Consider the following 27,946-nt stretch of genomic DNA (forward strand, 5'->3'; position numbering starts at 1 on the left):
TGCTTGGTAGTTAAATTCTCTATTGGCATAAAACCATTTTCATTTTGTTCTGAGCAGTAAGGTATTCCCTTTAGTTAAAATCAAAAGTGCATTTGAGTACATTAATCAGTGGAATGTCATCCCATCAAAAAAGTACGCTGACTCTAGGGGAGATTATTGTGATGTAACCCAGAACCGAAACACTGGGAATACTGTGATGTCTTTTATTTGGAAATTTATTTTTTTCTAAAGATGAACAACGATCAGTTGTCAATTAGAAGCATTAAAATAGCAACTCTTAACCTACAGGGCAAACGACAATCCCACAATACCGAACTGGAGTTCAGCGTCCTTTGTCAATAATCCAATATTTAGTATTAGTTTCTTCTCTTGTGGTAGTTGGTTAGTTAAAACTAATTAAGAAAAATAAATAAACAAATCAAGTAATTATTCCAATTTTGGAGATAAAAGTTTCAGTGTGAACTTTAGTGAGACAACCATAAAAACACAAATCATGTTATTAGAAAATAAGACTTTCTGCTATATTCAAAAAAGTTTGCACTTTTATTTGAAGCCCATCTTTCGAAAATAACAACTCTCAGCAATAAAATCTCATAAACCTCATTTCCTAGTATTTCTCTCGTCGATGAATAACACTTTCCCATTTAAGTCTCTCAAGACATTGGGGAAATTTAAAATTCCCCAAGCTGCCCTCGTTTCACGCCCAGGCACGTTAGCGAATTAACATTGCATGTATCAGCTACTCATTCATTGTCTCTTTTCTCGCTGTGCCCATCAGGGGCCCTGTCAGTGGGTCCAAAGTTCTCAGAAGAAGGACTAACACGAATTAAGAAAAATACATTTTCAGGGGTCAAAACAAGGTTACACAGACGGGACCACCAGGAAGGACGTCAGAACTCCTCCTCAGCATTCGGGGTCCGCGACAGCTTGAGATTCTTCAATTTATCGATGGCGGAAGTTACTGAAATCTCTCCGTGAATTTTGTTGTCTCTTGTGCGAACATTTACAGCATTATTTGTTTTTTCCTTTTCTCCAACCACTGTAGAAAAGGGAAATTTTAAATCAACAATTTATTACTATTAAGCAAACAGGCACATGACACTTGTGTCTTATCAGCTTTTCTTCAGTTTTTTTTTTATTTTCTTTTCTCTTTAGTGTCTCCCCTCCCCAACTTCCACCCCTGGCCTATGGATGTTGCCGTTTACCCTTAAGAACTGGATCTCTGAAGGCAAGGTGTCTCCTCCCACACACTCGGGGCGTGCTCCTGGGGCCTGGCACCCCCAGGGGGCCTGGCGCACCCGGGATATGGTCTGTGGCTCCACCTGGGGCATGGACCCAGGACCTTCTGCATGTAATGCGGACGGGCTGACTGCTACACTATGGAGCCACCCTGGGTTTTTTCAGTCTAATGACCAATAGGTCATCCTCTGACTGACAGTTTCTTGAGGGAAGGAATGATGTCTAATCCCTCTTGTTCACTCGAGAGAACACCTACTCTGGTCTTGGGGTATAAATGGGAGCAGGGAGCTCTCGCCCCGGCTCTACCCCTGATGCATCACGGGACGGACACCAGACCTGTGCCTGACCAGCCAACTGGGACCTAGGTAAAAAATTCATTTTTTCTAATGATCCACGCTGTGAGATCATGCAGGAATCTGCAGCCATGTTTCTTGCCATTTAGAAGGAAGAAATCAGCAAGAGGACTAAAGTAAATACTCAAGAGAAACATAAAGAATCAGAACAAAACAGGGACCAGAATGGAAAGAAACAGTCCTGGTAAGGGCTGGGTTCCTCGTTCCAGTTATTCTTCTAATGGTCTGGCCACTTAAGTCTACCATCCGGGTTAGTGGACACTCCAATACCCTTCCAGAAACTCTGTCTTTGTCTAATATGAAGTTTCCATCACCACGGAAGGCTGTTTGAAACAAACCCAGACGTACTACAGTCAAACACTTTTGATGACAAATTGTTGATAGGACAGCTCTATGTTGCTTTATTTTGCCTTGTACAGCAGGGGTCCCCAACCCTTAGTACTGGTCTGTGGCCTGTCAGGAACCACATAGCAGGAGGGGAGCGGCGGGCGGGCTCCAGTGTCAAAAAGGTTGGGGACCATTGTTCTACAGAACCTTTCAACTTAATGGAGATAACGGTACCATGTGTGTAAGCATATCGATACCAGTTTCTCTTGGTTTCCGATCATTTTTAAAGTCAAAATTTTAGATTATGTATCCAATTATTCATGTGCCTCAAGGACTTTTTTTTTCACTTAATTCTTTCCTTCGATTGTCTTAAATTTGGAACCTTTTCCACTCTTAGTTTAATCCCGAACATTTCTAATAAGCCAGAAAAGCAAAGGAGAATATTTTAGCCCTGTTTCGTGGCTGAAACACAAGGAGTATAATTTTACCAATGAGATTATTCCACACTTTTGCCATTGTTGGTTGGGGATGTTAATTCTTGCGTGTACTGCTATATAACTCTTCTTCCAGCAAATATCAAAGAGTACACACAACAGCCTCCTGCTGAAACCACAGACTCTTCTTCAGTCAAACTCGTGTGCTATAATCATTGGAATTGAAGTGAGGGGGAAAAAAAAAAACATTTGGGAGACTATACGGGAATTTAAGTTACCCAAAATAAAATTATACTGAGCCAGCTGTGCGTTTCGTATTTTCTTATTCAGTGTACAGCTGTGATCTAAATCAACGTCGGCCATAAATCCTTCTTCCAAAAATTCACTGGACACCTACGAGAAAATGAAACACTTCATTACTGCACTACGTACGGGAGCCAGCCTCTGAGATGACACCCAGGGTCCCCGCCTCCAAGCAGTCATGCCCTTGGGCCATCCCCTCCACACCAAACGAGCTGAGTGCGCGCGTCCACGGGGACGGGCCGGAGTGACGTGCGTCACTTCCGAGAGGAGGTAAAATCCTGCAGCTTCCATCTCTTCCAGCTCGGTCCCCCTGGGGGTAACCAGCTGCCATGCCGGGAGACATTCAGGCCACCTCTGCGAAATGGCGTGCGTGAGTGAGGAAGGGAGGGCACCAAGGGTGAGGGTGAGCCCGAGGGCCACGGCCGCTGGGTGCCCGGGCCGGAACCACCCGCCAAGCCGCTCCGGGATTCGGACTCACAGACACTGTGCGACAATAAACGTTTGCTGTGTTAAGCTGCTAAATTCTGGGGTAATTTATGACACAGCAATAGAAAATATAAGTATTCTACCCTAAGACAGCCACATGGAAAATAACAACTTAAATGAGACATTTTAAAATACCAATTTCTCAAAAACATGAATAAAATAGTTCTGATAGGCACGAGTCAGGTGTCACCCCCAAGACCGAGGCCTGGGGTTGCTGAAAGGACATGTGGCTTTTCTATTTTCAGGCGTGAACGACATCCTGAGTCAGCGACCGTCACAGGCCGCGCTTTCTGCGCGATGGTTTTACCTGAAGTGCGTACTTTTCGCAAGTTGGCCCCACAGGGATGACCATCACCTGACGCGGAGACAGCCAGAACGGCCTGAAAAATATAAAAAATATGTATTTCAAAATGACCATTACCAAATAACCAAAGGTTTTTTTTTTTTAACACTTCCCAAGAGAGCAGAGTTAGCAGAGGGCGCGGAAGTAAAACAAAGTACGTTAAAGGGTTAAGAGGCAGAAGACGAAAGCAGAAACTGGGAACTCTGGTAGGAAAGAGGGGGAGGACGGGCTGGCAGGTAGAAGGCTGAACATCTCCTGACTGGTGACCCCGCAGAGTCAGCTCGGTGCCTTACTTCTCTGGCTAAGAAATGACTTCCGTGCTCAGAAGGACCGTGTGCTTCTAACGGGCACAAAGGCTCCACGGGCGTCCAGACGGTGTGGCCGGCAGGACTGAGCGGAGCACGTCAGAGCGGGATCTCCCCTGGAGCGCACGTCACCGGCCCTTGCATGTTGAAGGGATCAGTGTCATCGACCTGCCACGGGAGGCTGGCTGTGGTGTCACGTGAGGGGTCAGGACTCATCACTACTGACGGCACGTGGTGTCATCAGAAGAGGCCTGGCAGATGGAACTCAGTGAGGTCCCCGGTGTTGGCCTCACGCTTGTCCTCTTGGGGCCACTTTGCTCATCGATCACCGAGCGATCGGGAGTGGGAGAGAGGAGCTGATGACGCCAGCGGAACGGGCCTCTCGTGTTTGAACACGGAAACCCTGCTCCGGCGGGGGCCTTCGGGTGGCAACGTCACCCTCACGGCCCACTCTGAGCAACGCACATTCCTCTCCCCATCTGCTCGCCGTCTACTTTCTGACCTAATTACTCCTACGTCTCTGGCCGGAGCCGTAACCGGAGCCCGGGAAACCAGGATGTTTTTCCTCGAGGCAAAGAGGATCAGAGGACAGACCAGTGAACTCTGCGCCTAAGGGCGCCGCCCTTCTGCGTCTCAGACACGGGCCAGCGGCCCGGGGCTGTCCTCGTGGGCTAGTGCCAGCACTGTGCCGGGCGCCGGAGGACCAGGCTTCCACGTGCACCTGGTCCGCCCCTACGTTCATGGTCACGGCAGGTCCCCCACGAGGTGGGGGAGAAGCGGCGCACGGCAAGGGCCGGCCCCCAGGCATGTGAGCGTGTGTCTTCCGGACAGCACCTGGGCGTCTGGAGGGCTCCCCGGAGGTGACGTGGCAACCGCGATTCTCCTGACACCACGTCGTGCCCGTCACCCGCATGTGCTTTGTGGTTTTCCGACGTGGCAGGTGCCACGAGAGTTTTTATTTGCTGTCTGCACACCTGCAGGAGCTACCAAGTTTTTCTTATCGATTTTACCTTTTGCTTATGATTTTTAAGAATAATAGATAGACAGCATTTCTCTTCCACATCACTTACCACTTCCCTCCGTAGTTTTCTGAGAGGATGGCTATCATTCTTTCCACTGACCCCAAAACGGCTCGATGAATGATCACGGGGTTCTTCTTATCATCCCCATCCTTACTAAAAAAATGGAAAGTACACATTTAAGTGTTTTCTTAAGATTCAGTGAGAACGTCATCTTCTTACCTTATGTTGAAAAATTATTTTCCCAAAGTACGTAAAACAATGGATTCCTCATAAATCTTTAAGGACAAAATGTGCACTTTATTAGCAATGAAGGTTTTTTTCTAATTATGATATTTTTTATAAACCAAAAGGAAATATAATAAGTTATCTAGGATAGAAAGTCTCGCCAGGACCCAGACTCGATTTTTATGTCTCATTCTCCAACATCGTATTTATTGTATTTTTCAGTTCTGAAAATTTCATGTCTCATTGGAAAAATGGCTGATTCGAAAGCTGGCTCAGGGGAAAATACAAATGATCCTGCAGCATCTAATAGTGCCCGTGCCAGTGAGCAAAGAAGTGCCATTTTTTTTTTTAATGTAAAGAAAGAGAAAAGGAGGAAGCATGTCAAGGAGACATAGGAGCCAATACAGAAGATCTACCAGTGGCCAAGGGTGACCCGATTCGGGCAAGGAAAACTTTAAAATGTTGTTATTTCGTTATAACCCAAAGTATAAAAGAAACATTCACGAGTCTATCCTGATACGAATAAATGACTGGGTAAATAAACAAAGGAAGAAGAGGCAACTCTTCCTCACAGAAAAATTCCAAATAACACGGGCACATAATAATACTCCTTCCCCATCACCAACACCAGCCCCTCCAGAAAACGGACGAGGCGGGCCCGCTTCCCCAGCTCAGCGCGTGAGGCCGGCATGACCCACACACTACGACAGGCGAAGACAGGGCAAGACGGGAAAAGCACAGGCCAGCGACAGCCTACATGAACATCCACACAAATGCTCCCAACGGACCAGTAGGAGCTCGGACCCAGTACATGCAAAACTGACGCACCACGGCCCAGCGATGCGAGGCTGGCTCAACCGCCTAAGTCATTGTAATCACTACGCAAACAGGTAAAGAGGAAAAATCACATAAGCGTGTCACCGATGTAGTACAAAAACTTGACAAAATTCAATACCCATTCACAACTGAAAAAAAAAAAACAGCAGAAAGCCAGGACCGGAAAGGAACTTCCTCGACTCGACGAGCAGTGTCTACGGAGACCTACGGCTAAGTCGTACTCAAAGGGGGACAACGCATGCTTCCCTCCGAAGACTGGAACGAGGCGAGCAAGCCCGCGATCATCCCGCTCCCCGGCACAGAGCTGGGGGTTCTGGCCGGTGCCATGAGGCAGGAGGAGGCAATGAAAGGCACACAGACGAGAAGAAAAAAGGGGTTAAACCTCCCTCTTTGCAGGTGGCGTGGCTGCCTACATCAAAATCCCCAAAATTTTACCAAAAAAGTAAAAAACCTTGTAGAATAAGTGAGTTCAGCAGAGTCTCAGGATACAACATCGACATACAAGAATCGGTTGTATTTCTCAATACTGGCAATGAGCATATGGAAGCCGAAATTAAGAATACAGCGCCATTTAAAATGGCTTCCCCCAGATGAAACGCTTAGGCATAAAAGCAACGAGACTTGTATGGATAAGACCTGAATGCTGAAATCTGTAAAAACGGATGAAAGAAATCAAAGAAGTTCATGGATTGGAAGACTCGATTTAATTACGAAGTAAAATGGATCCTAACTGATCTCTAGATTCAATGCTATGCCAATAGCAATTCCTGTCAGGATTTGTTGGTAGATCTATTAAAAGCAAAAGAATTAGAATAGCCAAAATAATTCTGAAAAAGAACAAAGAACTCGTATCGTCTAATTTTAAGACTTACTACGAAGATACAATGATCAAAGCAGTATGGGACCAACAGAGGGATAATCGATGGATCAGTGAAACGGGACTGAAAATCTAGAAACGGACCCATACGAACAGGCCCAACTGACTTTTGATAAATGTAAAAAGGCAAGTCGATGGAGAAAGCATGCTCTTTACGACAAATGTCAGAATAATCAGACATCCAGACGCAAACGATGAACCCTGGCCTAAACTTCGCATCTTACGTAAAAATTAACACAAAATAGACCTTCGATCGAAATGTAAAACTTAATACTAGGAAAGTTTTAACATGAAGCACAGGAGAAATCCTCTTCACCCGTGCTCAGGCAAAGTCTGTAAACACGATGCCAAAAGCATGACAAGAAAAAAAAAATGTATAAATTTGACATCACTGAAATTAAAAACTTAAGACTGAAGACGAAGTCAAGATACTATAGAAACAAACAAAACGAACAAAAAATAAACAGAGGAGAAAATATTCGCAGGTCATGTACCCGTCGAAGGCCTTATATCTAGCGTGCATAAAGGAATCTCGAAACCCGCCCGGGACCACACTTACTACCGCGAACACGAATTACTGAGGATGGCGGCACGGAATTAATTCTCGCGGAGCCACCCACCTGGCATAGGTGAGATTGAACCTGAGGGGCAGCTGGAAGTCCAGCTGGACCGCGGCGCACCGGTGGTACCTGCCAACGGCGTCCTTTATCTTTACATCGATCTGTAAATTAAATGACATTTGCTGAGACACGGTTTTTCCTTTTCTCCGGAATTTGACTCTGTTTGAGGCACATGGCCTACTTACTTTAGGACCATAAAAGGCTCCGCCTCCTGGGTTCATCTTCCATGGTTTTCCAAATTCCATCAGGCTGTTCTGCAGTTGCTATTTTTTTTTGGAGGGGATGAGAACATTTAAAACCTCTACTGAATTAAACATTTTATTTTTTTATCATTAGCTCAAATAAGGAAATTCTTATTACTCTTAATTACATTCTATTTCAGTTCAACATGTATTTATTGAGTATCTTTTCTATTAAGTAAACTACTGAACAAGGACTACATAAAGATGATTAAGATGGTACCTGATCCCAAGAAACAGACTTTTTAATTGAAGGGCGGGGGGAGGGAGTAATGTCCTAAATCGTCCTGTGGAATTGCGGCCCGCTTTTAGGGAGGGAGGCTTCGGCCCTTGTGCCCAGAAGGCCCTCTCTGCACCACGCACACCTCAGCTTTTGTCTCCCCGTGAAGGATCCAAGGCCAGGTCTCTTCTCCTCAGGACCACAGAGGCCACCCCCAGGGGCAACTTCGCAGGCTGGGAGGCCACCCTCCTCCCTCTACTCTGTTTTTGAAAGAAGAAGAGACGCTGGTGTGTGTTCGCAGGGGAAATGACTTAAGTCACGGATGGAACTCTGGGGAATCCCAGGGAATCACGAAGCCTGACGACGAAGGCCGGATTGGGGAAGAGCAGCCAGCAGGGGTGACGCTCCTCCGTGGGCCCGGGGACACGGGGTTGGAGTGGCCGGTGGGCGCAGCCGAGGCTGAGAAAGCTCTGGGTTTACACGCGGCCTGGGGGCCGTGTGCGTGGAGGTGGAGCCGGGACCAGCGCCCGGCACCTGTGACGGAGAACTCGAGCCGTCCTGGCCGCCGTCCACCTGCCCTGCCCCTCGGTCAGACGGGCCTGGCTCCCGGGAGCGCTGGGCTCTCGGCTGACCGTGCTGGGCCAAGCAGGGCTGTCATCTCGGACCTGTGTGGGCGCGGGCGGGGCTGTAACGTTCCCAGGGACCCTAACTCTCATCCCAGTCCGGGGGCTCAGGAGAGATCTGCAGCGGGAGGTCATGTCGCCCCAAGGGGTGACAGATTCACACCAGTTCCCAGGGAGAGGACACAGCCGAGCTGCTGACGAAGGAGCCAGAGGACGTCTTGAAAAACTTACGACATTCGTTACTAGCGACTGGCTCTGAAGAGCAGGAGCGAAAACCTGGTACGTAAACGTTCACGTGTGGAGCGAACGGTGTCCTTGTGTTACGAGGACAACTCGATGAGGACACTCTGTGGCCCACCTGTGCACCCCGGGACGTCAGCGCCACACCGCGGGGTGCAGCCCCTTCACGCAGACTGACGAGCCGCGCCCGGGTGTTTTCCGTGTTCCCAGAAACGAGCGGCAAGCGCTTCATCAACACCTACCTTTTCGGCCTCATCCCACATCTCGATGTCCCCAAAGAAGCTTTCGGGCCTTGTCGACAAATGTAATTGAAAGGAGAAGCCAAACGTGGCGTAAACGGATTGCAAAGCCTGCAAACACCCCTTTACTTCTCCTTCAATCTGAAATTAGAGCAAATGAAATGTTTTAGAGTACCGATTAAATCTATTTGTGGCATTTTGAAAAATGAAAATAAATTCTTTGCGTCAGATACAAATAAAGCACGTTTTTACTGTAGAGCACAGCCGACCACACCGTTTGGTGGTTTGTCCATTCTTTCCTTGAATGTTCATGGAATGTCACCACTGGCCAGGGGTGCACAGGCTGCCAGAGGCCCCCGATCCAGGCCAGGAGTGGACCAGGATGCAGGCAAGGGTGCCGTACCCCGAAGGAGGCGCACGGGAGGGGGAAGGGCGCTGCCCAGGGCTAGTGACGGCGGAGCAGCAGCAGGGACAGGGAGCGTCCTCCGTGGAGAGGAAGGGCAGGCGGCCTCGGAGCAGAGGAGATGCTGGAGGTGAAGGCCCAGGGGACAGGGGCGCCCAGGGAGCCGACCGAGCTCATGGAGGGGACGGAGGGACTTGACTGGGCTGGAGGCAGGCAGGAGCCAGAGAAAACGAGGTGCCCACAGCCAGGGAAAGTCTGCACCTCTAGCCTGAGAGCAACGGAAACCAGCGGAGGGTTTTCAGCAGACTGGACCACCCAGTCCGTCCTTCGGAAGTGCGGGAGGTGGATGTGCAGATGAGAAGAGACTCGTTAGAAAGCAGGTGGGATCTCAGGAGCCGGATGAGGGCGGCCTGAACCAGAGAGAAGCCTCTGGAATGCAGAGTTGGATGGGCTTGCAGGGAGCTACCCTTCCGTTCATTAACGGACGGTAACTGCTCGCCCGCAAAGCAGTGTGCTGGATGCTGGGAAGTAGGGGGCGAGAGAAATTATTCAGGACTTGATCGTACATTTAGGGGAAGCCATCAGCAGGGCTTGTGACAAACTGGACGCACGGCGTGAAGAGCAAAGGGCGCCCGGGGTCCTGGCCTGGGCGCTGGACAGGGTGCTTGTGCATCCCCGGGGGCGGGGGGGAAGCAGAGGACGGGGCCACTGTGGGGGTGCTTGAGACGGCCACGCGGCCATGTCCACCAGCGAGGGCCCGGGAGGGAGAGCGGAGACGCCGGGGAGACGGGCTGGGCCCAGGCAGCGCCGAGGCCAGAGGGGACGCGGCGTGAGCGGCGCAGGGGGACGGCGGCCACACGTACCTGTGTCGCCGTGCAGAAGATGTGGGCGTCGTCCTGCTGGAAGCGGCGCACTCGGGTCAAGCCACTTAAGGTCGCTGACGGCTCATTTCTGTGAAGAACTCCAAAGTCGGCAAACCTGATGGGCATTTCCCTCCAAGACCGCGGACGGTGGGCAAACATCAGACTGGAAAAGACGCAGTAACACACGGCGCTTACTTAGCATGGAAAGGATGGGGTCGGTACCTGAACGTGAGTAAGTCACGGTTACGCCCCGACATTCGTAAGATGCGCCATTAATCTATGTGCCACTAAGAAAGAAAATAACCCATTAAATAAGTTATCACATGATGCTAAGATGCCCCCCGTTATAGACGCATCCCAATTTCAAACATGTTGACATGTGGGAGGAAAAGTTATCTTGAAATCAGTGGAACTCGGTAGCCCACTGATTATCCCACTGATCTCGTTATAATTGACCGAAACAACACGTAAGAACAAAACGGTCTGTAAACATGTATATTTGACATATAGTATTACGGTGAAGACAAATATTATAGTAATTTATAAAATCTACACATGTTATCTCTAAGAACCGTAACAAATTACATGGCTCCCAGCTACCCTCCCACACCCACCGAAGATCAAATGTGTTTACACAGCAAACCCATCCTTCGGGATGAGAACACTTGGGAGAGCGGACCAGTCTCCAACACCGCGACAGACGAACAGACAGATAAACAGAATCCCTTAACTCCACAGGCGGGACCCACAGCACCGCTGCCTCAGGTAAGACCCCGCCCAACGCGCAGTGCTCACCAGTGCCCTGGGCAGTTCCTGGGCTTCAGGGCGAAAGTGTCCTTTTCCACGTCGAAGGTAAACATGCGCTCGCCGTCGGGCGGCCGGTGGCCGGCGACCTCCCACAGCTTGGCGCTGCACACGTTTGGGGTGACCACCTCCGCGAAGTCGCGCTGCCGGTCCTCCTCCTTCAAGATGAACGCGTCTAGGGTTAAGCTCGGCCGCGATTATGTCTTACGTTAATCTGGGATTACTGTGCCCTCACTCTTAGGTGTGGTGCTTTCTGGATCATGAAAGGAAGATAAATGGAGGGCGGTATAATTTTCACAGTATATGTGTTATGGGATACAATAGTACATATGTGTTAATTCATTGGAAATTAGTAATCGAAATACTATACCTATAAACTTTCTGTAAGTACAAACTTAAAATCCGTCTGTGGAAAAGATACACTGCAGATTTTTTCTTATTATTTAAGAGGTTAAATAATTTCATAACTCAATAAGCCAGAATGTCTGTTGCATGCTAATTCAGTTTTGATCTATTAAATTTTAAATCAAGAGGAAATTGAGAATTTTCATTTATATAGTTGGTATCTATTAAGTCATGAGTGCCCTATCAACGGCTTCCCGAATTCAATCGGTAGGAACAAGACAGTCTTGATTTCACGGTTCTTATTTTATTTAAACTTTGTGGTTTTTTTCCTTGAAGGTATGAATCTGCTGATCTTTGCTGGGTGTTCCTTAGTCTTGACATTCGTCAATTGCTTAACGGTCACCTGGCATAAACCTAAACCACCACATTTTAGCTAAATAAAAAAAAAAAGATTTAAAATTACAAACATACAAAACAAGGTTTTGAAATTACTAATAACACTGCGTCGCTAAAAGGGGCATCATTTGTCGCTCTCGGCGGAGTGTCTCTTCAGGCCGACGGCATGTGACGAGCATGTGACAACAGAGGACTGAAGTGACGCGTTGGCCAGGAACCGTGACCGTGGCCGACAGGCCTCGGGAGCCGGGAAGAGGCAAGGGAAGATGCCTCGTGGGGTTGGGAGGCCCTTCCGCACCTCGACTTCACGCTCGGGCCTCTGCGACTACAAAACGATCCGTTTCTGCCGTTTTCAGCCCCCCCGCCGACGGTACCTCGTTAGGCACCGAGGAGGGCCACGCGCCCCCTGTGCCCACCCGAGGAAGGGGTGGGGCAGGCGCGGAAGACACAAGGGGAGCAGCCGGCACGATGACTAAAAGACGTCCTGAGACGTCGGCTGGAGAGAATCTTAGCAGCGAGTCGATTCCGGAGGGAAGACTGAATTTGAAAAGGAGATGTGCTGAGAGGTTACCTGAACCATCAGAACGTGCCGCAAGGAGTTTCGGATTCTTGATAGAAAGTGGAGGGTGAATCAGCGACGGGCACACAGAAAACCGAGCCAAGGACAGTTTAGGGAACTACGCATGACAAGGAAGACAAAAGCGGCCCAAGAAAGGGACTGCGACTGCAGCCCCGCAGCGGGCCCGTAGGGTCGCCGCTGCCGCAAGCCCACGCGCGTCGCCCCGGAGCCGCCCTCGCCCTGGGCTCATGCCACCAGTGCGCGGGCCACAGAGCTGCCGCCGCCCCCCTCGGGCGGGGCCTGCCAGGCCACCGGGCATCACGGGCGGCATGCGAGGGGCAACACGTCAAGGCCAAGCCCGCACGGCGCCTCCCAGCGCACGTGCGCAGAAATGTGCGCACCGCGCCGCGGCTACACCCGAGAGCGCCTTCTGCATGGGGTGGGGGGGAAGAAAATGACCTGGAGGTTCTATGAGAGGCGCGATCGGCATTGCTCTTTTAGGCTCAGAGTTCTCACTGTCACTAACATAAAATGAACCCGGTGCGGGCCGTTTCGCCCTTCTCTCGCACAGTAAAACGGCGTCGGATGAGGACGTTTAGGAAGCCACTTACTCGTATGAAATCCACCAGCGCGTTGTACACGAAGGCGCCGCGGGGCAGGAAGAAGCAGCTGCCGGGGCTCAGGTCGTGGAAGAAGAAGAGCTCCTGCTCCTGAGGGAAACAGCGAGGCGCCTCAGCTCCACGCGGCGCTCGGCCACGCCGGGGTCACACGCACGTGCCGGGGGCACACACACAGGCCGGGGGCACGCGCACAGGCCGGGGGCACGCGCACGCGCCGGGGTCACGGGTCATGAGCACAGGCCGGGGCCACGCGCAGGCCGGGGTCACATGCACAGGCTGCGGGTACGCGCACACACCAGGGTCACATGCACGTGCCGGGGTCACACACACAGGCTGGGGGCACACGCACAGGTCGGGGTCACGCACACACACCGGGGTCACGCGTACATGCAGTTGTCACGCACGCCTCCTGACGGCTGACATTCCAAGTCCCTCAGCACTGTGCCTGACTACGCGCAATAAACAGCATGTGGAAAATTACAATTTATCCTTACGGCCCCTTAGCTTTGAACTTGGCCTTTACCGCTCATTTCTCACTCGGGGGACGGATCTCACGGGCAGGCAGCATGGCCAAGCTCAGGCACGTTCACATGCTGTAGGTGGCGGCGACTACCGTTATGGCCTCACACACTGAGGTCCGCCGCCCGTGGCCACCGGCACCCAGCGCTGCTCACGGCAGCCCTGCACGGCCACCCGCCGGTCCGCGGGGACGTGGAATGCCAGGCCTGTCGCTTCGCACAGCTCGCACGAGACGGACCAAAACCCAGGCCCCCCGCGCTCTCAACGCATCTTTCTTCCTGCTCTGCTTCCCACGTGCAAAGTGTGTCATCAAAGTACACACTAGTTTTAATAAACGTTATTTTTATATCCTGATGAAAACGGGAGAAGGTTGCGATTTTTAACTTCTAATGCATCTAAAGTCACAGGCAGGACAGCGGAGAGGAGACGCTGGGGGTGTCAGCACGAAAGGACCCAGCGGCCAGCTCCGAGCGCCAGCAGAGCGGAAGACGGGGCCACGGGAGAAACACGACGCTTCAGCGGTGGGTCTGAGCGACTCGGCCCGCGCCGCCCACCTCCCCGATCCTCCTGTGATCCCGGCTGCCGGCCTCCTGCCGGGACCTCGCCCAGGCTGCCATCATCTCGTCCTCAGGGAAGGACACCCCGTGGACCCTCTGCAGGGCTTCCATTCCAGGGTCGCCCTCCCAGTACATCGAGGAAGCCTAGACGTCAAACGAGATTCTGGTCAACACATCAGACGTGCGGTTATACACAGCCGGTACGTACACGACTGTACGTACACAATGGTCCACTGCTGCGTCAACGCAGCTCACGGAAGGGCGGCTTCTTGTCGTGCTGGAAGGAATCGAGATTTTTTCTAACCAGTCCGCGGTGATCAGTAAATGACGCGGAGCCGGCTGGGGGTCCCGGGGTGGTGGGGGAGGTGAGAAGGACGAGGCGTAACGGGCAGTGTGATCGCCGCAGGGGACAGCAGGAGGAGCGGGCACAGGGGGCGGAGCTCGGCCTCGCCGGTCCGCGGCTAGTGGTTAACATGGCGCCGTCGCCGACCCCTCACCCACCTGCGACAAGGCCCAGGCCCAGGAGGGCTAGGGCAGTGGGGTGGGCCTCTCGATGGCCTCCAGGGCCGTGCGTTCTCCCCCGCACCTCGTGTCCCCCCCCCCCCCCCGCTCCCCTGTTCTTTTCCAGGCCGCAGTCTACATGCAGATACATGCCCTTGCTCACGGCAGGGCGAGTCGAGAAAGCTACCGTGTACACATCCAACGGCGGTGGATGAGGATATTTTGAAAGTCAAGTTACAGTACCCAGTGTCTTAAAATATCGTCGAAAGACACGCACTGTGACACAGCACGATTAAGTGATACGTAAAAGCCACGTATAATGCCCTGAGTATCAAAATCCTACAAAATGACATTGTTTTTAGAAGGCCGTGTAAAAATCAAATAATGAAGCATTGTTTAAAATAACATGATGTTCAGATTATAAATGATTGAATTTCCCAATTATCTGGTTCACCTTGTTTGCTCTACTAAAAACAATAAATCCTTACCTTGAAAATCTTTATGGTTTTAATTTTTCCAGTATGTCTCACGTGGGGCCCTTTACAAAGGTCAACTAGTGAACCACACCTACAAGGAAACATTAAGACACGCCAGACAGTTATAGCTTCTTGCATTATTATAAACCATGGTCTCATATGATATAAAGAATTTCACTTATTTGCATGTTTTGGGGAAATTTTTAATGTAGAGCCAATTTACATTAATTGAGACTGAGTTTTAATTTAGGGTAAAGGAGAGAGGCAATTCACCTCACCTCTTCTCCCCTCTGCTCAAAATCAAAAGCCACAGAACCTCCTGAAAGAAACCGTGTGCACAGAGACACCACTATGAATTGTCACTTCCCAAGGCTCTTGAAAATCTTCCATAGTCGAAAAATCAAAAAGCCATTTCCCTGCTTTACACTAATTTTCAAAACAAAAATCCTATGAAATTTATATAAAATGTATTAATGTGATCCCTTTCCCTAACAGCCCCCCGAAACCTAAGGCTCTGGGCAACGCGGTCTAACCCACAGGGAGAAAGACGCCGTCCCAGCTGAACATCCACAAAACGAAATCTGGGTTTCGGGACCATCTTGGTAAATACGAATGAGGAGGTAATGTCCTTCTGGGGGTGGCATTTCGGGGTCCCTAACCCCAGCAGCATGTCAACCATGCAAATTTACCAATGCACCAGACACCCACAGGCAAACCCGCTTCTGCGGATGCCCGCGAGGTCACCGTCGAGCAGCGTTTAAGACTCACACGCACTTTACCTGTAAACGGTGGCGGTCGGGGTGTCGACCTTCTCGTTCAGGATGCGGCACTTAAATCTATTGTGCTGCAAAGGAAAACGTATTTACAAACTATTACGTAAAATGTGTAAGTGGCAAAAACATTTCACTTTTTTTCAACAGACGCTGAGGGGTGTTTCTACGTTCTGGGCGCCGAGAACCGGGGGCAGGGCAGCGGCGCAGGGCCGAGAGCCACGCGGCCCGGCTCGGGAACCGCGAGGCCGCGCGGCTGCCGGGTGCCCGACGCGCCACCGGTCCGAGGCGAGGTACACTGTGTGCAAAACACACACACCGGGCTGCAGAGGCACAGTGCGAAAACATGGGCGCAAGACAGCTCATTTGTTTCTTGTGTTGGTGACCCGTTGAAGTGATACTTTGATAATGTTGGGTAAAATAAAGTATTATACAGATCACTTTAACCTTTCTTTGATTTTTAAAGTGTGGCTACTAGAAACCGGAGATCACAGATGTGGCTCAGGTTTGTGGATCACATTGTATTTCTAGTTGGACAGCGCTGTTCTCGAAGGTTCCGGGTTTAGGGTTGCGGAATATAATTCTGTGGGCGCGGCTTCACTGTCACAAAAACCAGAGCTTATAGTAAATAACCATGTCACACTTAAACACTTCCCAGCCACTTGCCCTCTCTTTTTTGCTTTTATTACTATTATGGTGGTGCTGGCTACCTTATAACTACTTAGAGAAGTTACTAGGAAAAAAGCAGATATGCGTAATTTAACCGTTTCATACGTAGATATTCAGATCAAATCATTTGTCTTTACGAAGGTTTGACCAAGTTTAGCTCTCGACCCACAAAATGGGAGAAAATAACCGCACATCACATATGTGATACAGGCTTAATATCCGAAACATATAAAGAAATATAACTCGGCAACAAAAGACAAGCCATTTCGAAAATTGGAAAAAGACTTGACATTTCTCCGGACGATATACAAATGGCCACTAAACACATGAAAAGATGCCCAATGTCATTAGCTATTAAAGATGCAGATCAAAACCACAGCGAGACACTACGTCACGCCCACTAGGATGGCTGAGATCAAAAAGTCAGGAAATAAGTGTCGGCAAGAGTGTGGAGGCACCGGAACCCTTGTGCATCGCTGGCGTTGAAGTTTTACACAGGTTAAAATCTTAAAAAAAATTTTTTAAACAGAAAACCTCAAAGAAAAGAGAAGCCAGGAAATTTATATGGCATTTTAAGTATTGTTGAGTTCAGTAGTCAGAACATCAACAATGCTCAGAATTAATCAGATTTAAAAACACGTATATGAAAACTAGTCTCCTGGCTCGTTACCGACCTACGTCTTCTTTAAAATCTTCAGGAAGTAGCAGGGAAATATCACATTGAGTGCCTGGTGACAACAGCTGTTTAGAACAATTTGGTGAGCAGTAGCCACTTATTCGCAAAGAAAGATCGCTATCTGTGTTAGTCATCTTTAATATTCACGGCAACGGGTTTTCTCACGCCGAAGAGCCCCCCCGAATTACCTTGAACATGTCCAGGAGGACTTCCTTGCTGACTTCCAACCTTTCGAAAGGCTGCTTTTCTTCTATGATAGTCTGACACAGGCTCTCCAGCGCTGACAGCTCCGTGCTGGACACTGCCCTAAAGAGACGGGCAGGTGAGGGTTGGCGCAGGGTTTCCAGGTAGCATCGTGCCCCTTTGGAGGCCCTTGGTCCCCTTGTCTGCCACTAACTGATGAGCTTTCTAAGATTGAGGAATTCGGTGTCGTATCGCACAGGGACCTCAGAGGGTCAAACGTTCATGCACAAGGCAGATGAGCTGATTCCTCAGAGGGAGACCGGGCTGTCATGTGTGGGGTGCGCCCCATCCCGGGCTGTCGCATGTGGGGCGCCCCGGCCGTCTCTGCACTGGGGCTCGCGGTCATGTGGCGCTGCTGGAACGCCCCCCGGGGTCTGCCCCTCACGCCACGTTCCTCCGTGCCGCACACGTCTGCCTGCACAGGTGTCAGAGCCGTACCCAGCGCTCACCTGCCCCTGCCCTCACGACGGGCGCCGTGGCCGGGAGACCGCGCTGGCTGACGCCTTTCCCGCTGCTCCCTGGCTCACGCTCAGTCCCCCCGCCCCACCCCGGCCCCAGCAGCTTCTTGTCATTCCTCACACGAGCCACACGAGCCCACCCCAGGGCTGTCTCACAGGGCCCTGGGATGTTCTTCCCCCAAATGTCTGTGAACATCCCCCTGACGGCCTCAGGGCAGGCTCCCTCTCTCAGTTCTGTCCCCTGCTTCGGTGGCACCGCGCTTTTCCTGGCCCCCTGATTAACCGATCTACCATCCTGCTACGTGACACACACCGTCACTAAACTAGTTGTAACCACTATGAAACAGTGAGCTAGAAACGTGCGTTCGGACGTGAGCATTCGCGGCGTTACCTGTCTTCGAGGAACATGTCGTAACAGAACCCGTCCTCGATGGGAGGCCCGCAGCACAGGTGGCCGCCGTAGAGGAGCTCCAAGGCCTCCCCCAGGACGTGCGCGCTGGAGTGCCAGTACACCTGCGGGGACAGCACGGGGCCACCAGCCCTGAGAACCGGGCCGCGGAGAACTCACGGAACAGCACGAGGAAGCGAGCGGACGTTTTAACGGGGTGAACTCCAAGACGCGCGGCAGCATCGCTTTGACAAGAAAACCTTCGGGGCCCACAGACGAGGACATCGTCCGAGCCCCCCGTCTGTCTGCAATGCCACCAGAGCCGCTCGCCTGGTGGAGCCGCCGCTGTGAGCCAGAGGCGAAGCTCCGCGGCCTCCGTGCGTTTTAACCGCGCGGCAGCCTCCACCCAGCCTGAGACCCCGCGGGCCCAGGGCAGAGGGGAGCCGGCTGGGGACGGAGACACCATTCCCGGTCGGAGCCACATGCAGCAAGGCAGCTGAGGCAGCAGATCTCGTCACCACTAACGCTAACAAGATTCCGAGTCTGCGTGGCGGTCTTTCCGTGCTGCAGAGCAGGTGACCGTGGGCGTCTGCAAGGTGGCTTTGGAAGACAGAGGTGCCACAGGGAAGGGTGTGCTGGCCGCCACGGACCCCTGAGCAGCGCACACACATGTCCACTGGCTGAGTCCAAGGGCGGGTCATCAGCCCAGCCTGTCCAGAAAGCTGATTTGGTTTTGAATTCCCAAGGAATCAATGGGTTATGGATGAACGAAAACTAACGGAGGTCACCAAATACATACAGGTGCCCAAGGAGCGAGACCATCGGGTCCGCTGGCAGCATTTCCTCTCCCTTAACTGAACAGGACACGAATCACGACCGGAGAGCTGTCTGACACAATAAACCGGAGCAGCGGGAGGCCGCCGACCGAGGGGCCCGGGTGGCAGGCCGGCCGCGGCATCGGGCTGGGACCCGGTCCGCGAACAGACCCGGGGGCCGGGCCTGCGGCAGAGCCGTGTGCATCGGCCGCCGCCGGGAGATGGCTGCTGTCGAATCGCTGCACTGCGCACCCGAAACTCACATCCCAAACGGGAGGCTGCACACCGACCAGCCGCACACGAAAACTAAACGAAAGACAGGATTCCACAGCCTCGTGAGAAAAAGCGTGGGAGTCTGCTACAGAAAAGACATGAATCATTCGGTAAAGCAGAGAATGCTTTTACAAAATGATTAATTTATCATTTTGAAAATCGGAGTATTCTAGACTTTCTTTTCTATAGTGTTTTTTCTCCTCGTGGATGCATACTAAATATTCATAAACTGGTTGGCGTTCAAAATCTCGTTGTTGGGCTCATCATAACAGTGAAGCAAAAGCCAGGAACAACAACAACAAAAATCTCTTTCACTAAATGACCCTAAAAGTTACCTAACCGCTCTGGGCCCTCGTGACTTCGTCTGTGAAATGGGGATCCAAACAGTGTCCGGCCGGGGAGCTGGACTCAAGGGGCTGGAGGCCGGCGCCGGACACACGAGGTGCACGTCACCGTATCATTTTCACCGACAGCCACGCACGTTTGCGGAAGCCCTAGAATGAGGCGCAGGCACCCTGTCACCCCGTCACGGCCAGTAGAAGGCCACTGGAGACTCCCCATGACAATGGCGGTGTTTCGTTTTGTTACGACGTCACGGGCAGCTGGGAGGGAAGAACACCCCCAGGGAGCATTAAACTCGGTGGGTCCCTGGCCCCCCAAACGCCTGACAGACGGGAGAGTCCAGCGGCCACGGGAACGACACTGCCGGCGAACTCTGACCGGCCAGCGTGGAAACGAGCCCGCCGCCGCCGTCCCGATGAGGGCCACACCTGCCCGCCAGGCCTGCTCTCAGTTCCCACGAGACGGACACGGCCCGGAGGCACCCGCTGAGTTTCTCTGTTTCCCGTCTCCCCCCGCGGCAGGTGAGCGCCCGGCGAAGCTGCCCCACTGCAGCCCACACGGCCTGCTTCGCGCGCCCAGTGCCTGGGACGCTGGCCAGCGACCGAGGGAATAAACGAAATTTTGCTGCATCTGGGATGTAGCTGTTAAGAACGATGTGAGAAAAACTAAAAAATACTTATAAGCTACTTATTTCTTTTAAAAACTGCTTCCTGAATCATTTTTAAAAATGGCTTTATCACTATTATATTGTTTAGCTATTTAATGGTTATAACGTGCATATTTTAAAGAGAAAATCATCATAATATGGTTCTTACAGTATGGATTAATAAATTGAGAAATTTCTCGGAAGCGTCAAATTAATGTAACCTCAGCTAATCACAGGTTGGGTTTTATGCATATAACCAACGGCTTGCACGGGTACTCCAAAGCTGAGTGACAATGTGTATTAGAGACCTTCATGAAAATGGGGTATCCATTTTTCAGACTATTACATTAATAAGTATTTAAAGGATATTTGAGTTTGTAAATTGTTTTTCTAGTCTCCCTACACATATTAAATGATAAAGTTAATCCTTGTGGAAGAGTCTATTTAAATTCATTTTAATAATTAAAGCATCCTAACTCAAAGAAATGATTACTTTGAGAAATGATAACTAGGAGCCACTTAAAAAAAACCCTGATATTTGTACATATTCATTCCATAAAATTTTACTAAATATTTATTCAACACCAATACACAGATTTTGAATCTTAGGCCACAAAACTCATCATTCTTGACTTCGATATGTGGCTTCGCACATCATGTAGTTTACGGCATAAACCCCGAGGTTCGGTCGCTGGTCGCTAAACACTCACCGCTCGGGCTTCCTCGTCGTCAAACGTGAGCAGGTCGAGGGTGCAGTCCCCTTCCAGCGGACGGTCCAAGTCCCACAACTCACCGTTGACTCTGGCTATCACTGCGCTTTCGGCCAGTTCTCGACTAGTGAGAGAAAAGCCACTTATCACAGGTCATGACGACTTGTTAAAACAAAAGAGTCTAACAACTTGCAGGGTTAACGCCAAGCTTGGAATGCCACAGGGATCTGCCTAAGTCAGTTCATAGAACCACCCATGGTTAGTTACTGGTGGGACGATGGCTTGGCGTTAAGCATCCTGACCCCTCGTCCAGCAGAAGACCTGTAAAAACTCATGGAAAAACCTTGATAATAAACAAAGGCAATGTAATGTGGCCTGTCGAGGGTTATACATTTTTCTCTACTATACGTTTTTATTAGAATTTTAAAATTTGGACCTTTGAAAGAGGAGACTGTGTTCTGATATCCGATTACTTATTTAAATAGCCTCTTTAGAAGCTAGTGGGGGGAAAATTAAGTGACTACATTTAATTCATTCAATGAGTCAGAAGACAAGATTTTAGTAATCCCCAAGAACACATTTGCACCCAGCTCGGGCACGACGCTTCATACAACACCCTCTCCAAACTCGGGCTTACCTGAGGCCAGCGGCCACTCGATACGGTGTGGTTGCCCAGGCTGCCCCGGCCACCGCCTTCCCGCCGGCCACTCTTACTGTGATTGGGTCGCCCCCGTTCCCCTTCTTTTCACGAGTGGCAAATAAGAGCTGATGATCTTTCTTCAGTATTTCAAAAAGCTTCAATCTTTCCTTTATGAAATGTGGTTGACTTTTCGCCTGAAAGTCATTAGAGACACTAAGGTTAACATACACGGACCGCTCAGCAATGAATAACTCCCGCCCCCTCTCGGCACAGCGTAGGTCACCGTCTGTGGCTGTCTCTATCACTCCGCTGCTCACTCTCACCTCAGAAGACCCCTCTCCGCCTATCTCCTTCCTGGCTGGCGGGTCCAGCTCAAAGCCCGCCTGCTACACCCCCCGCGTCGCTCCCTCTCACACGATTAACACACATGCACGCAGAGTCGCACTATTCAGCACTCGATTACACACCCCCTTTTCACTGTCTAGCTGTTCCTCCTGCTTTTGTCTGAACTCCTCACCCAGACGGGTCCCTCTGATGCCATGGAGCCCTCCTGTGCACCTGCCTACCAAACGCTGATGCTCGATAAACACTCTCAGGCTGTCTCAGTGACTTAAACAGAAAAAGCACAGTAGCCAGTTTACTGAACACAAAGGAGGAGCTGTATTATCTTAACTTTTATAAACCAAGGAGCACTTTATAGCTATGTGGCTGGCTCATCCCTAGGTTAAGACGTCTTGTATCTAAGGCTGCAAAGTTTTAAATATACTACTGTGCCCCAAATAATTTAATTAATAGTTGTTTTCATTTAAAAACCCTTGGTAATTGACTATATAAGCATATTTCAATTACGGGTAGTATTTTAGATTATTTCCATTAGCAAAACGTACCTCACTGTCAGGCTCCCTTTCCTCCTCCTTTTTCATATCTTTTTCTTGGTTTTGAATAGAAGGAGGCTGAGAAATAAAGATAAATTATAAGCAATATATACCAACAACAAGAAAGAGCAATACACTTGAAACCTCAGGGGGGGACATGCCAGCAGGCGGCCAGTGTCCCATGTTTAGAGGCTCTTGGCTGGGCCTTCCTGACCACCACTTACAACCCCCTCAATGGGCAACTGGCTTTCTGAGGTTCTGGCCTTCCTGCCTGTGCATTTTCATACACTGTTGTTAAGAAATTTTTTACATTTTAACATATGCAATATATTTTAAATGTAAATACATTTAATATATTTAATGTAAAGTTTTCCCCCTAAACATTAAACAAATAATGTCACTAAAAAATGGTGTGTAGCTGCCACCAGAGACTCTACATGCATTTTTTCATGAAGATGTTGCTAGTGCATCATGGTTTTCCTTGGTGATGAAGTGAAGAACATCCCAGTCTGAAAAAGCCTTCAGAACTTAGTAAATTTATTATGTTACAGGAAGATAACTGTCCTTCAATGAATGCAAATATTAAAATATTGCATTAATAATGTTAAATATGCAGATTTCAAGATAGACTACCAAAACAAGCCAACAAAACACCCAACGACCATCTGTCCTAACTAGCTCAGAACCGGCCATCATGACAGGGAACGGTTTACGTATGGAGCTGTTGGTCTTGCTGCTCAAGGAATGACTAGTGAGTGAGTGAGCTTTAAACACTCCAGTGTTGTTTTTAAACAATGGAAAATGCTATTTCTGTTACTGAAGAAAATGTGGGGCAGAGAATTTACTGCAAGAGCTGAGCAATTTGCACGATGAGGTCAACCCGGGATTGCTGGAAACGTAGTGGCCCCGGGAGGTGCAGGCCGCTCACTGGTGTCCCCCAGGCCAGCGTCTTAGCTCCAGATCAGGTGCACCGCGCCGGGCACCGGGAGGGGGAGGGGCAGGGACCGGGCCGGGGGCGGTGCGGAGCCGGTGCGGAGGGGCGTGGCCGGCCACGCCCCGCAGGCCATCCCCGGCGCCCGCACCTGTCCTTCAGCGGGAGAAGCCGCTCGGAGTGCAAGTGGCGGCCGCGGCGCCGCCCGGGCACTAGGAGGCGCCCTACTGCGCTCCCCGCGGGGAGTCCCGCCGCCCCGTTACCTGTGCGCCGGCCGCCGCGCGCTCCAGAGTCGCCTGGCGGCGTAGCCCCTCGGCCAGACACTGCCGCAGGCGGTGCAGGTGGTAGCGCAGGTCGCGGTTCTCGGCGCGCAGCTGCGCCACCTCCCGCGGGAGGCACGGCCCCTCGGCCTGGCACCGCTCGGGCGCGCTCAGCTGCTCGTCCCTCAGGCGCTGGACCTCCGCCCACAGCCGGCGGACGTCCTCCTCCTGCCGCTCCAGGCGCGAAGCCACGGCCTCCGCCGCCAGGGCCTCGGCCGTCATGGCGCCCGCCTCCCTCAGTGACAGATGCGGCGCCAGGTGGTAGGTAGCGGCGGCGGCTGGATGCTGTGCGGGAGCCGGAGCGAGGGGGAGGGGCGGGGCCGAGGCTACGTCCTCCCGCAGAGGCGGGGCCATGGGGACGGGGGCGGGGCGACGGGCGGGGCCATGGAGACGGGGGCGGGGCCGCGTCTACGTCCTTCTGCAGAGGCGGGGCCATGGGGACGGGGCGGGGCCGCGTCTACGTACCCCCGCAGGGGCGTGGCCATGGGGACGGGAGGCGGGGCGACGGGGAGGGGCGGGGCTGTGGGGCTTGCACTCTGCAGGGGCGCATTGCAGGAGTAGGGCACGCAGGTGCCCAGCATGCGCAGTGATGTGGGCCTCGAAAGTGGTGAGGGGCCTGAAGAGAGGCTCAAGGTACCTTCATAGCTACCAACATGCCGCCATTCGTTGGTTTAAACGCAAATCCTAAATCCTGCGAAGATATTACATGTCCCTCCCCAGAATGGCTCCTGTCTGCACCGTCGCGAATTCTGTCAATCACTATTCTTTCAACTTGCATCAATGTTCTGAAAAGTGGCTACTGAGAATCTACCATCGCTGGCCTCGATGCCAAGGCTGAGCAAGCGCAGAGGCTGCTGGGCAGGGCACGTGGAAGATCGTCACAAGAGTGTAACTCTGAAGGGCAGTTGCGGGCTCCTCAGGCCGGGGCGAATGCCACATACGCCTTCGTATGCCTCACAAGCATGGGCACAAACCTACTGTAAATGAAGGGTGGCAGCTGCTGGGGAGGTGGAGCAGTGAATGAATGCCGTCCTGGAGCAGGATCAGCAGGCAGGGAGGAGCTGGGGGAGGGGCTAGCATGTGGACTAAGGAACTGGAGTCACAAAGTGCTCCCCAGAGGATGCCCCATAAAGTTACGGCGCTAAAACCACTGCGTTTTTCTCGTTCCTGTCCCCAGTAGCTTCTGGACAGCTCCACAGACTCACGTTCTTCCCAGTCTCTCCTTAATCCTCTGCCATATGGTTTCTGCTCCTCCCGCCATGCCATGACCCACATGTTGTCAAGTGCTATCAATGTGCCTGGCACCCCACAAGCTTCCTCAGGCTTCTTTGTAGTTTGTCTTTCTTAGGTCCCCACACCCAACCCCCAGGTAACCAACCACTGGTCTGCTTTCTGTAACTATGGGTTCGTTCGCATATTCTGGAGTTTTCTATGAGTCTTACAGTGTTACTCCCTTTTGGAGGGGGCTCCTTTCACTTAGCGTAATAATTTTGAGGTTTACCTGTTGTTGGGCAAATGCCTAATGGGCCTCTTTGGACTTCAGAGACAACGCGCACCTCGTTGGAACGCATCGCTCTGACCCCATTATGACGTAACTCAGAGGACCGAAAACAGGGGAAGGTCCCAAAGCAGGTAAAGCTGCTCTGCGGCTACCTTTACACGTGGACCTCAGGAGTCGACAGACCTGGCGGTGTGCGAAGTGTCCCCCGGACGTGAGGGTGGCGTACGAAACCTTCGACAGCCCTTCCAGGTGAGTCACAGCATAGCCCTTTATCCATGTCATGGGCCAGTACGAAGTGGGCATCCAAATAAAGAAATCTCAGAGGAAAAATGGCCCGTGGCAAAAATTCGGAGAGTGCGAAGTTCAGCGGGCGCCAGATGTCGGGGAGGGGGGAGGAGGAGCACAGGGGAGCAACGCTGCCCTGTACGACACTCGGACGGTGGCTACGTGTTATCACACGTGTGTCCAAACCCACACGGTGTGCAACACCAGGCGGGAACGCTCCCGTAAGGCGCGGATGCCGGCGACCGTGCCGTGCCGGTGGGTCCATCGGTGGTGACAGACGCACCCCTCTGGTGGGGCTTTGACAGTGGGGAGGCGGCGAGTGCATGGGGGAAGGGCGTGGGGACTGTACAGTAAGTTCTCAGGTGACGTCGTCGATCGGTGCCGGCGCTTCCAGCGAAATGACGTGCAGCGAAACCGATCTTCCCACAGGCCGATGGATAGGAAGAGAGGTTCCCGCCGCGTGCCTTCAATGTAATAACGGTGACACTGGATGAGGTGGCATCATTTGAGGACCTGCCGTACGCTCTGTTCGATTGTGCCGAGAACCTAAAACTGCTCTAAAAAATTAAAGTACTGAAAGAACAAGGAAAAAGATGTCTCAAGAGACTGCAAAATAGCACAAGAAGGCACCGTTTCCCTCAGCGGTTTCGCTGTGGGGCCCGAGCACCAGAGTCGCGTGCAGAGAGCGGTGAGGATTCTGTGACCGTCCCCACCCCTTCGTGGGCACAGAGTGCTTCTCAGTATCCCCACAGCCCAGCCCCACGTTCGTACGGTCCGCGGATGTCATAGAATGTGAGGCTTATTGTTATTCGGGTGTGGCGAGGCCACTGCCATTGCGAAGACAGTCACCGAGAGGAGTGGGCGTGCGCGCCGAGCAGGGCCACACGCCGAAGCCCCGCGGTTGGCCAGGAGGCGGGGGAGTGGGAGGAAATAGCCTGGTTTTGCAGCAGGCTCTGGGGCGCTGGGGCTGTCCCTTGCGTCTGGTACCTGACCTGGGGGTGACAAGGACAAGTAGGTGGTGACATGGTGACCTGAAAGGGGGTGGTCGGGGTGTGGGCTCTGGATCGAGCGGCTGCACGTGGAGGTCACGCTGCAAGCGAGTCCTTCGCTGTCTTGAGGAGGTGGCTGGTCCTGGGAGAGGCCGGCTGCTCGGAGTCAGCAAAGTCTCGGGGCGTCACGTGGTGAACACAATGGCGTGTGGAGGTGCGAAGTTATTTCCTCAAGGTCGGACGCGAGGCCGGAAGCAAAGGCAGGACAAGCCTTACGGGCCCCACCACGAGGCCAAGGGAAGCCAGAGAGTTTTGATTTCTGAAAAATAAATCTCCCGCCCAGAGGCGGTAGAAAAATATCTGCCTGCTCCTGTAGACCGCACTGGCGGGAGCGTTAAACAACCACCGGCCTTTTCATCGGCTTCCCAGCTGGGAAAAGAAAGAAATGCTTGGAATCACTCTGTCCACCCGCACGCGATCTTGGGCGACTCTTAGAAGACACAGGTGGTTTGGAGAGAAGGGTCCCAATGCCACAATTCACTCCCATGGGCAGACGGAGAGTAATAGGACAGAGGCCCTGGGGGAGAGAACCGGTCCCCCGTAGGCTCGGCCCGGGAGTGTCCTGGGCTCCCTGCAGCAGCCGGGAGGTGCTGGGCAGGGGGCACACCAGGGCTGGCTCAGAGCCATCGTATTATGTCTGCGCGATCCGCAGTGAGGCATTGCTCGTGGCACGGGCCTCCCCGGAGCCGGCAGTAATCCGGTCTCCTAATCTGGCTTCATTAAGTGGACACCAGGGCCAGATCACAGGGGAGGGGTCATTTATGAGAGCCATGTCACCAGGCGATCACACGGAAGTGTTCCCATCGCTAAAGAAAAAGGGACGACGCCAACCAAGAAGTAGCGCTCGGTAGACAGGTTAATAAAACCGAAGCTCCGTGAGGCCACAGCTGGCTCTGGCCGCCGGCCTCCACCATGGCCGGCTTTCCCGCAAGACCGTGTCCGCCCCCAAACCGCAGTGGCGGGAGAGGCGAGCAGCAAGGCTCCGGATGGGCACAGCTCCTGACGCCTAGGCGACACCACGCAGTGCAGACTGCGAGCGAGTTACCTTCATAACGCTGAAAACCATTTGGGGGGGGGTGCAAGAGAGAGCCCGGGAGAATGGTCATTTGGGGGCGGGAGGAAGAATCTCAGCCGTCCCTCACCCCTTCTTCATCTCTGGAGCTCGGCTGCTGTGAGGGGCTAATTAGAGCAGCGCAATCCGCTTAGGCCTCGGCGGTCAGCACCCTGGTCAGCACCGCGGGCTTAATCCGGGGCCTTCCTCCCCTCCGCCTGCCGCCTGCTCAGTGCCCGCGGCAGGTGAGCTCGCCTGCAGGTGTCCGTGAGGCGCCGCACCGCCCACGGAGCCCAGAGCCGCACGGCCTGCAGAGGGGACATTTCGTT

The 27,946-nt window shown here is 52.1% G+C and overlaps 1 protein-coding gene and 1 long non-coding RNA gene across 6 annotated transcripts; one reads left to right on the top strand and one right to left on the bottom strand.

Moving 5' to 3' along the window:
* Window positions 1-197: 197 nt before the first annotated feature.
* On the bottom strand, window positions 198-24,023 carry TARS3 (threonyl-tRNA synthetase 3). 5 transcript variants are annotated; one of them, XM_016154896.2, is made up of 19 exons: window positions 23,675-24,023; window positions 22,493-22,558; window positions 21,603-21,799; window positions 20,966-21,089; window positions 18,183-18,304; window positions 17,279-17,396; window positions 15,755-15,819; window positions 14,988-15,066; window positions 13,996-14,142; window positions 12,914-13,012; window positions 10,994-11,160; window positions 10,199-10,361; window positions 8,936-9,073; window positions 7,557-7,634; window positions 7,372-7,472; window positions 4,861-4,965; window positions 3,450-3,522; window positions 2,632-2,746; window positions 198-1,039 (listed from the first exon to the last, which is right to left on the bottom strand). In XM_016154896.2, the coding sequence occupies exons 1-19, from the start codon at window positions 23,951-23,953 to the stop codon at window positions 891-893; spliced, it is 2,385 nt and encodes a 794-aa protein (XP_016010382.2). In that variant the 5' UTR covers window positions 23,954-24,023; the 3' UTR covers window positions 198-890. The 5 variants fall into 5 exon arrangements, 4 of the variants coding, with proteins under 4 accessions (XP_016010382.2, XP_016010384.2, XP_016010383.2 ...); XR_001598101.2 differs by lacking the exon at window positions 198-1,039 and adding an exon at window positions 3,779-3,927 and having other exon boundaries at window positions 2,704-2,746; XM_016154898.2 differs by lacking the exons at window positions 198-1,039; window positions 2,632-2,746; window positions 3,450-3,522 and adding an exon at window positions 3,842-4,041.
* On the top strand, window positions 23,905-27,315 carry LOC107515778. Its single transcript, XR_001598106.2, has 3 exons — window positions 23,905-23,992; window positions 25,275-25,481; window positions 25,947-27,315. It is a non-coding gene; the product is annotated as an uncharacterized LOC107515778 (long non-coding RNA).
* Window positions 27,316-27,946: the final 631 nt, after the last annotated feature.

Source organism: Rousettus aegyptiacus, unplaced genomic scaffold, assembly GCF_014176215.1.
Source record: "Rousettus aegyptiacus isolate mRouAeg1 unplaced genomic scaffold, mRouAeg1.p scaffold_m13_p_14, whole genome shotgun sequence".
Classification (NCBI taxonomy): domain Eukaryota; kingdom Metazoa; phylum Chordata; class Mammalia; order Chiroptera; family Pteropodidae; genus Rousettus; species Rousettus aegyptiacus.

Excerpts from the sequence above, each read along its gene's own strand:
- TARS3 (XM_016154896.2), bottom strand. The coding sequence starts at position 23,953 with ATGACGGCCGAGGCCCTGGCGGCGGAGGCCGTGGCTTCGCGCCTGGAG. Across the intron at positions 13,013-13,995 it reads ATCACAGGAGGATCGGGGAG|GAGCAGGAGCTCTTCTTCTT; the intron begins GTGGGCGGCGCG and ends TGTTTCCCTCAG. Across the intron at positions 7,473-7,556 it reads GAGCCTTTTATGGTCCTAAA|ATCGATGTAAAGATAAAGGA; the intron begins GTAAGTAGGCCA and ends TTTAATTTACAG.